This window comes from Vigna radiata, unplaced genomic scaffold, assembly GCF_000741045.1.
Source record: "Vigna radiata var. radiata cultivar VC1973A unplaced genomic scaffold, Vradiata_ver6 scaffold_410, whole genome shotgun sequence".
Lineage (NCBI taxonomy): Eukaryota > Viridiplantae > Streptophyta > Magnoliopsida > Fabales > Fabaceae > Vigna > Vigna radiata.
The window spans coordinates 138,196-148,834 of record NW_014544152.1 but is presented as its reverse complement, the minus strand read 5'-3'; the positions used below and the strand labels follow the sequence as shown (position 1 = coordinate 148,834).

Here is a 10,639-nt window from a genome sequence, read left to right as displayed (position 1 = left end):
ACAAACATAAGATATCAAGATCTATCATATATTACATTCCATTCAAAGTTAAACAAACATCTTAAGCATACTATGAACCTAACCATCCAAATATAAGTATAAATGTTGAGTTATGACAGGTCATGCACTTGTGGTAGCCTCTACTACTCTAGAGTGTCATTGCCAATGATTTTTACTCCACCACACATAAGGTTAGTCTGTTCCGTGTCTTAGGCCAAGATAGAGTACTTAGACTACGATCTCCTCCTACTCTCACCACATGCATCACCCCTCTCTAAGTGAGAATGAGTGACTATTAGAGTGTCAAGATAACTCCTAAGATTGAGTTTTCTACATTCAGACACACAATACTTGAAGAAACCATTAAGAATTTCCTCCTTAAAATTTCTTTTCAAACTCATTCATACACACCTATCGACTCTAATACTTTATTTTCTAAATTCTCACACATAAACTTAATAAATATAATTATTATAAATTTTAATTAAATAAACATTTTAAACACAAAAATTTAATTAAAAATTTTAAAATTAAACATTAAATGATAGAATAAATATGCATTCGTCACCCTGTTATTATAAATCACCGTGTTCTTATAATGAGTGTAGATTTTATTACTCTCTATATTTTAGTTGTCTTGATTAGATGAAAATATATGTTTTCATATATGCCCAACTCTAACATTGAATTTGCAATAGTTGGTATTCATGAAAGATGTTATTATAACCTTAGAATTTGTTTGCATATTATTACTTTTATTGCTCCTTAACACCATACGAACCATACCGGAGGCAGAGTACAGAACCACTTACATATCAAACAGAACATCATAAAGCATAAGAACATAACAACGAGTCAATAGATGCATACAAAATTTGATACAAACACTGATAGTAAAGCACACCTTTGTAGAAGCATATTCATATTGCCTTCCATGCCATACCCTCTAAATTCCTATGTCCTCTCAGAAAACCCTTTGTATTACCTCATAGATTTTATGTATTATTGGATTAAGACAGCAATCAAAGTGTAGGAAAAATGTTCTTTTAGGGAATTTTTAAATTGCGATATATTGAAATTATATTAATAACTTAAAATATTTAATTTTTCATAATATAAAAAATAAAACTAGTACCCAAATAAAATAATTAAAATAAAAAGTAGTGTACTAGTAGAAAAATAACTATAAACTTTAATTTGAAATATGATATATTGTAAGCTAGCTAGGATCAAAGCTAAAGAGACAAATATAAAAAATAAATTATAAGTTTAGTAAAAATTATATTAATTTGTAACATAAATTACTACTTAGTGTTGTTTAATTTAATTAATATTCTAGATTGACGAAGCGAGACATATGAAGTAGAAAGAGTAAAAATATCAATTTAAACTTAGTCCAGTTGATCACTTCTACCCACATGATCATGTTCGAATGGTCATTTGTGTCCCACACTCGTAGAATATAACTAATATTCTTCATTTAAAATTTTTGTCCATAAACACATTGAAGATTAAACAAATAGCAACATGGTATATCCTCAAATACAAAACCACGTCATTATCACAAATTATTTTTCTCATAGTATACTATCACTTCAAATCTTTAATATTAGCAACTTTCGGAAGACCGAAAACAAAGTTTTTTAAAAGATTGAACGAAACTTTGGACAAAGAAAAATGAACGTCGAATCATTCAAGTAAATTCTTATTCATGAATATAAATACAATCTCATCTTTTCCTTTAACTTGTATCAAATTATTGCATTCTCTCACAACATCAAAACACTCAAACTCCTTCCAGATCCAATCATCGTATATAGTAACAGAACATAAACAGAAATTTGACAGCTACAGAACATTATAAGCACATTTCCTACGAATTCATCAGTAATGCGAAACATAGATGTTGTACTCAATTGCAGACCTATCTGCATCAAAGTACAGAGTGCTGGTTTCAGCATAACCTCTGGCAAATTTGAAAACCCCACTTCCTCCGATCACAGGTAGCTCTCTCACCTTAAGGGAGATACGGTTCCTCCCCAACACAGCAATACTGCTGCCATTATACTTTCCTTCGGTCAGCACAAAGTTCACAACCAGCAACACATTGAACTCAGTCTGCGATGTGCCGGCGTACAACCCCTCAATTCTTCCGACCACTTTGGTGTTTGGGTCGGATCCCACAGTGAGCGCGTTGTCTGTGATACCCACCAGGCCGAAAGAAGTGGCGTTGTATTTGGGAATTGGAGGAACAATGGTCACTGCGGTAGCGTTGCTGCCGGTAAACCTTTCATGGAAGAAGAACTTGAAATGGCTAAACTTACGGGTTTTATCTAAACCTAATTCCTTAGGGTTTACGGTACCCACAAAACCAGTTTCATCTGCTAAAGTGGAAGTAAGAACTTGAAAAGAGACAATTAGGGAGAAGATGAGAAATTTGGAAGCCATTATTTTTGCTGGTGAGAGAGAAGTTGATGATGTGTTGTGTAACAAGTTGGAATGAAGAGAAAGAGGGTGTGGATAGGAGAATTTATAGGAGTGTGGAGTGAGAAAACATGGGCCATTTTTGAAACAGTGTGAAGTAGGTTTCAATTATATACTTGTTTTGGGGTTTAATGTCTCCTGAGTATCTATTTTTTTCAAGAATCACAAATAGTTTTACTTTTTGTTTGGTGTCTAAACTGAGTGATTATTTTTGTAAAATTATCAAATAAAGATTTTTTATCAAATTAATAAACGTCGTTAAAGAAAGTGTTACGTGACATGTTGACAATGTAGTTTTTTCTTTTTGGATAATGATATTTCGACAACACTTTTTGACAATTTTTTTTACAACGGGATACGTGTCATTATTTTATTGATTTATTTGAATTTACGTTTAAAAAATATTTAAAACGGACCAATCATAAACTGCCATATATGCGTAGTAAAAAAGTTGTTAAAAAAATGTTGTTAAAAGAAAATTTTTCTTTTTATTATGTGGTATTAAAAACGTGTTTTAATTGTATTTATTTTATTTTTGAATTAAAAAATGAATTTTACATAGTGTTTATATAATATAAGTAAGGGCAAAGTTGGAAAATCAATTAAAAGTAGGGTTAAATATGTTTTTAGTCCATGAAGTTTCACTGATTTTTGGTTTTAGTCCTTACATCAAACATTGATGGCATCTCATCCTCTTAGTATGGAAACATGTATTTTTAGTCCCTAAAAATAGACGGCGTCAATTTTTTTGTGATGTGGCTAACGGCCCTGCCACGTATTCTTCCACTTTCACTGACCATTACCTTCCACGTTGGTGTTTTTTAGCATTTGGAAGTAGATTAACATTGTAGCACGTGTGTTGGTGACTTAATCTTTTATAAACTATATTTTAAGACACCTTGGGGTTATTGTTCGTGATCTGAGTTGGGGGCAAATTAGGTTCGAGATCGTGTTGTTCAAGAGGGAGATAGTCTTGAGTGTAAGTGATTGAAATCAAATTAGAAATTAGGGCTAGAAACCTTCCAATTGGTAAAAATCTTTATAATATACATCACAAGAGTTTCTGTTTTTCTCTATAAATTGTACAAAAATGGATGAAATAGTTTGAAGTGACACTCTTCAAGAAAGATGAGCAGTACTCAAAATCCATGGGTGTCCTGCAACCAAATAAATGGCACATAAATTAATAAACTAACACAAGAAACATAACTTTTTTTAAGAACAATTTGAAAGGAATAAACATACTCAATGCTTGAACAAACTCGTACCTACAGAGGGATCTCTACAGATCATTTTCCTAAGAGGATCCTTAGCCTGAACAAACTCGTACCTAAAAATTGTGGAAGGAAACCTAAGATTAGCCCTTAAAACAACTTCAAAAATTTCTACAGCAGAATCTCCATAGAAGGGTGGAATGCTACTCAACATTGTGTAAAGAATAACCCCACAGCTCCAAACATCGACTTTCTCGTCGTAGTCTCTCCCCATGGTCACTTCAGGAGCCACATAATAAGGGGTGCCCACCACGACGCGCATGGTCCTGCCCTCACCGGACCACTCTGCGGAGCTGAAGTCGAAGAGTTTAAGGTTGTTGGCTTCGTCGAACAAGAGGTTTTCGGGTTTGATGTCTCTGTGGGTGAGCCGAGGGCATGGCAATGGGTGAGGGCTTCGAGGAGCTGCTTGGTGAGGGAGGCGGCGTGGGACTCCGGCAGGGGGCCGTCAGCGATGCGGTCGAAGAGGGTGCGAGGCTGGCAGAGTTGGAGAACGATGGTGGAGGTGTGGTCGTCTTTGGAGTACAATGTTTCCAGAAAATAATTTTCCCCAATTGGAAGCTTTCAAGCCCTAATTCAATCATCCACACGTGCCAATTACTTAATTTCATTCCACAAATTAAACATGAATCGTGGCAGATACTTAAGAGGAAGCTGGCAGAAACCTGGTCTCGCCGTTTGTCACCTCACCAAAAAATTGACGCCGTTTATTTTTGGGACTAAACATACATGTTTCCATACTAAAAGGATGAAATGAATCAATGTTTTATGCAGGGACTAAAACCAAAAATCAGTGAAACTTCAGGAACTAAAAACATATTTAACCCTTAAAACTAAGTGCTGAAAGTCTCATTCTCCTCTGCAAAATCAAAATTGAAATCAAATTAGGAAAAATTGAGGTTTAGGGTTCGTGGGAGAAAAGAAAATCGTTGTTGTTAGGATATATGATTGATGCATATGATAAGGTGGATTCAAATATTGCATCCACAGTTCAATTATATGACATAGGAGATTCCAGTTCTTTACCTGTGGGTCAAAATCACCATAAGGGTCAGAGCAATACCATAACTTTTGGAGGTTTTCATGATGACCCTCAAGCAAATCCCTGTAGTGGAATAATTAGTTGCTATGATCTGTTGATAGGAAACCAAAACTCAGCTCAAGGTTTGGATGGTCAGAATGATCTGACTTTAACGAACACTGAATCACTTGTAAATAGCATTCCAAAACTTAATACTAAAAATGATATTGTTGTTAAGAACAAAGAGCCTAAGACACCAACCAAGAAGGCTCCTACGAACAACTTCCCTTCAAATGTCAAAAGTTTGCTGTCAATCGGTATTTTTGATGGTGTCCAGGTGAAATATGTTTCATGGTCACGGGAGGTAAATTCTGTTTTAATTTTTTCTAACTTTATTTCTGAGTTTTTGTACGTTATATTTTGTTTTAACAGTTTCAAGAATATGCTTGGCAGAACAGTCTTTTATGAGACGGTTAAATCTTGTTCCCTGTTTGTCAAAACCTGGGTGGCCTTGGACGTCATCAAACTCAGGTAAATTTGATCTACAAACCTACTACGAAGCAGGTTCTTACGTGACATTACAATGAGAGGTTTACGAAATTCTTTATGTACCTGCAAAAACAAAATGCAGCAGATTATGAGGTTTAAGGGAACAAGCGGCCAATTAAATCAGATCAAACTTATTAAATAAGAGGACAACAAAGCTCTCCTTATCATGAAAAATCAAGAGCTCTCAACACAAGAAACAGATCAGATGGCTAAGAGCATGAAGGTCAAGGTCAACAACCACCTCCCTCCCAGCTTCCTACAGTGGTGTGGTTGGAGGGACCAATGGAATCCCATCAACAATTGTGGCCCTTCATCATGAAACCCCATCTTCAACGATTTTTTTTTTCTCCCAGGAGTCCTAAACTCTCATTTCCTCCCAATTTAATTTCGATTTCGATTTCGCTTTCGTAGAAGAGAATAGGAGCTTTCAGCACTTACTTTTAATTGATTTTTAACTTTGCCTTTCCTTATATTATATAAACACACTGTAAACTTCATTTTTAATTCAAAAATAAAATAAATACAATTAAAACACATTTTTAATGTCACCTAAAAAAAATTACACTTAACATGTCACATAAACCTTGTTTTTTATTAGGGAATGTAGAATAGTGAGTAAAATGAATAAAGATTATTGCTTTAACAAGTTATAAGCAAATAAACACTTCCAATAGAAATCAGTATTGAACACAGTGTAAAAGATGCAAGTACAATCATTATTATTCCTCTTATTTGGAAAATAAAGTTTACTTATAACTTTTAATGGTTTTTAATTGAACCTTATTTAACGTAGTAAAAAAAGGAGTTAATTGATTAAAATGTAAAAATTTAAGAAATAAATATGAACAGATGTCTTCATATTATAATAGAAAAAAATAACGGATTTAATAAAAATAGAAGGAACACAATTATATTTATAAAACGTGGAGTGTTCAGCGAGGAAAAGATTAAATTAATGGTCAAATATCACATTCAATGTGAGGTAAACAATGACATTTTGGCTTTGACAACTCTTTATGTTTCTTATTAGCTCCTTTCTGGGGAAAATAACACCTTCAAATTGTAAGTACTTAACTTGTGTAGTTAGGATGATTCGCTGTAAGCTTAATATGGGATGAAATTAAAACTATAGTAATAATAAAGTTGACATGTGTTTTATGCAACCATTAAGGCAAAAACACCATGCAAACAATACCATTTTAAAAATAATTCTATCATAGCAAAAAATAATGGCGAAATTGTAGTAAACAAGTAATTTTTTAAACATTTGACGTAAAAAAGTATATTCGATGTATATAATATTGGTTGTCTATACAATCCACGTAATATATATTATCTATATATGCGATATTTCAGCAATGTAGCAACATTCCAATGAACAAGTGTATAAATCTCTCTCCGATATAAATTAAAATATAATCAAATTCAACACAAGTTCAACTATATTTTAAAAATAAACATAACTTACAGACAATAAATTTAATATGATATATTTAGTATAGATATATTTAGTATGACGTCCGTTAGTTTAGGTTGCATATTCGAGTTTAATGAAATACGATTAATGACTTTCATTAACGTTTAAGTATATATCGGATGACTTATGCAAACTTTAATGGAATACGTTGAATGGTTTTAATTTAATGTTTAAGTAAATATCAGATGACTTCAATCACTACAAAAATAATGTAGTATATTAGGGGTTTATTCCTAACGAGTTTAAAAACGGCTCTTGAAGTTTCTGGTAGTTTTATTAAAAATAGTAGATAAATTAAAATATTTTTTATTAAAAAAATATCCAGTAGTTCAAATAGGAAATCATCGGTAAGATGAAAAACTTTTTATACACTTTTTAGTTTTTTCTTATTTTTGCAGCTTATATCTTAAAAGGAAAATGTTTCTTTGACAACAGAATTTTGACAACGATTTGCCAACGACAGCTGGCGTGCTCTCATGTTTTATTAAATTTTTTTAAATCAAAACAGGCGAGGGGAAGGGTATTTGTGGAAAAGGGTTTCTGGAATACAAATGATTCGCGCCTAAGAAAGTATTTCTCTCTACGAAATTATCTCTCTCTGTCGACACCAAACCCAAACTCTTGCTCCACGATTCTGAACTCTGCCGACGCCATCGAAGACGTGTATCTTCATCTCTTTCCGCCAATATTTGTATTGAAGGTTGACATTGAGTGCTTTTGTTTCCGTGATTGATTTCATCTTCGTCCGCCATTGAAGTGTTGGTTGGAAGTGTCCAAAAGGGCGAACATTGTCATCTTTTCTCCAAAGGAGAGGTTTTCTTTTGCTGTTGGCGTTGTTACTTGGTGGGTTTCGTTCGGTATTAATCGAAAGGTATTCCAACATGCCATTGTTACATGCACTTATTGTATTTTGTATCTATGTGAACGATTGTGAACTCTCTAACCCTCAGTCCAACATTGTTTACTCTTGGCAGGCCAACGAAATCGTTTGTCTCAGAAATAGTTGTAGTGTTGGGAGGAAGTCTGGATAGGGACCAGTGTTGTTCCAATAATATCGAAAGGTACTCTTCCACTCTTATGGATTGTTTGTCGTGTCCATGTATTGTCTTTGCTGCTGCCTTGGGTTACACTCTGTAATTGGAAACCTTAAATCAATAATAGTGTTTCCCTGAAATCAATAATTGTTTCCCTGAGGGTTAGAACAGTTTGAAGGATTTATTTGGTTTTTCTTTGTTTTAGGGAGCTCTGTCACAGAGGTTGACAATTTTCTTTGGTGGAAAACATTTTCTTTAATTTGTGGCATCACTTAGTCGAAAGTTGATCCAAAATAACTTTTTTCTCAATTGTTTTTTAAAAGCAAGAATACAATTGATAAAAAAACTTCTTTTTTCGCATGTTGTGATTGTTATCGTGTTACAATCCTTAATTTAGTGATTGAGAATCAATGTACAGGGCATGTATTTTAGGTTAGACTGTCACCTTGATGCCATTTTCTATGATTAATGGATAAAATGTATGTCAAAATTCTTTGAAGTACCAAAATTGTGACTCATGTGGCTTTATCATTTAATTTCTGAGTAGTCTTTGTTTTTAAATAACTTCAAAGTGAAAAAGATGCAGTTTGGTTCTTTATATTTGAATAAATAGCGCATTATTTTCAGATGTTAAATTAATTCTGTGGTGTCTTTGTTTATTATTTTTTTTAACTGTATTAGAATTTGTCGTTGTAGGTGCTTGAATTTTTCACATATGGAATCGTCTGAAAGCAAAGTAAGTACAGTTTTGTCATGTCTCATATATTTTGACTTTTCGGAGCACTAAAATGGACTTTGTTAATTAATATTGTTTTACAGTGGCAATGTCGAGGTTGGGTGAAATCATCCTATGTTGTGGACATGAATTCTTTACTACAATCCAGGCATGAGAGGCACATACAGCAAACTCCTTTTAAATGGTTTTTAGAGATTGTAGATCCGATAGAGCTTAACATGAAAATGATGAAACAATTGGTTTGTCGATGGGTTCCGCCCCATCAATCATTTAGAGTTAGGCAAGAAATGGTTCCTTTTAATGTTGTGGACGTGGTGATGACTTTAGGGTTAGGAGTAGGTGGGTAGGAGGTTCCTTTTGATGAAACAGTTGTAGGTAAAGTTGGAGACTTGTTTAATTCTAGCACAATCACATTGAAAGATGTTGATGTAGATGTCGTATGTCGTTTGTATATATTAGTTTGTTTTGTGGTGTTTTGTTTCCTAGAAAGGCAAGACGTGTTTGTAACATGCCTTGTCTAGTTTTAGATGATTTGGATGCTTTATGTAATTATGATTGGAGTACGACCATACACACATATCTTGTAAAGAGTTTAAATAAATGTAATAAGAAAATTTTGATTGGAAAGATTGATGATTCTCTAAGCATTAGTGGGGCTGCTGCTGTTTTGCAGGTATGGTTCTTTGTTTTTTTTTTTTTGGTATCAAATCTATTTAGGTTTAAACCATTTAGTTGTCCCTATTTTTGGGAGGTTTTCCCATTTTGATCCCCGTCTTATTAGAATTCCCAATTGAGTCCCTATAAGTGCTAATTTCAATCAATTAAGCCCCTACCGTTAAATTTAGTTAACGGGGTTAACTTTTTTGCACAGCTGGAAGGATGACTTGTTAATTTATGTAAACGTGGCCTATTTAGAGTTGAAACGTGGCATGAATTAGAGTTGAAATGGATTGAAATTAGCACTTATGGGACTCAATTCATGCCACGTTTCAACTCTAAATAGGCCACGTTTATAGAAATTAACAGGTCATCCTCCTAGCTGTGAAAAAAGTTAATCTCGTTAACTAAATTTAACGGCAGGGGCTTAATTGATTGAAATTAGCACTTATAGGGACTCAATTGGGGATTCGAATAAGACGGGGATCAAAATGGGAAAACCTCCCCGAAAATAGGGACAACTAAATGGTTTAAACCTTCTATTTATTAAGTTAATTAATTGATTGTAAGAAGTTTGGTGATGACTTTTTTTTTGGCTTTCATTGTAGCTTTAGGTGTATGAACGACTCTATTTGCATGGTAATACTTCTCTTACGGTATTTCCAGGGATTCTGCGATTTCGTTCATTAGATTATGGCACGACAGAAATAGAAGTTTTGTTCCTGAAAGGAGAGGTAAGTAACTTTGTCAACACATAATATTTATGTTATTTTGTGAATTGTAGGGTTGTTAGTTGAATGATAAGATGAATTTTGTTTTTGTTAGGTACAATTTGATTAATACCTTTCATCCAGTGATCATCAAAATCCTATCATCCGTGCTGCATTGAATATGGATGCTGTGGGAACCAGTGACGAAGCACCTCAAGAAGGTGATGGTAGTTATGAATCTGCACTTGCTTCAAGAGTGGAGAAAATAAAAAGAAACAACTAAAGAATGAGAAACCTAAAGGATGAAATAGCTGCTTTAAGGAAGGAACTTAGTCATCAAAGAAAGATGAGAAAATTTAAACAATATCCTTCTGTTCATGTTGCTGGTGAGGGGAATGAAGCAGCAGCAGCAAGTGACGCACATGAAGCTGCAATTGTAACACCTGAACAAGGTGCACATGTAGAAGTTGCAGCTGAACAAGGTGCACATGAAGAAGCTTTACCTGAAGAAGGTGCACATGAAGAACCTGTTTATGAACCAGCTGCAGATGAAGAAGTTGGTGATGAAGAATCCGTAGAGCAGTCACCAGCTTTCATCGACATGCGTGATGACGAAGAGGATGAAGTAAATGTTGATGTTCAACCGATGGTCGTAGAGCCTTTGTATACCTTTGTTGGTGATCCAAGAGAAACGGTTGAT

General features: G+C 34.0%; 1 protein-coding gene and 1 pseudogene across 1 annotated transcript; both read right to left on the bottom strand.

The window, feature by feature from the left end:
- Positions 1 to 1,689: 1,689 nt before the first annotated feature.
- LOC106755449 (dirigent protein 22-like) lies at positions 1,690 to 2,635 on the bottom strand. Its single transcript, XM_014637609.2, has one exon. It carries the CDS (start codon positions 2,446 to 2,448, stop codon positions 1,885 to 1,887), a length of 564 nt encoding a protein of 187 aa, XP_014493095.1. The 5' UTR covers positions 2,449 to 2,635; the 3' UTR covers positions 1,690 to 1,884.
- Positions 2,636 to 3,603: 968 nt separating this feature from the next.
- LOC106755447 lies at positions 3,604 to 4,494 on the bottom strand (annotated as a pseudogene).
- Between the last annotated feature and the right edge of the window lie 6,145 nt (positions 4,495 to 10,639).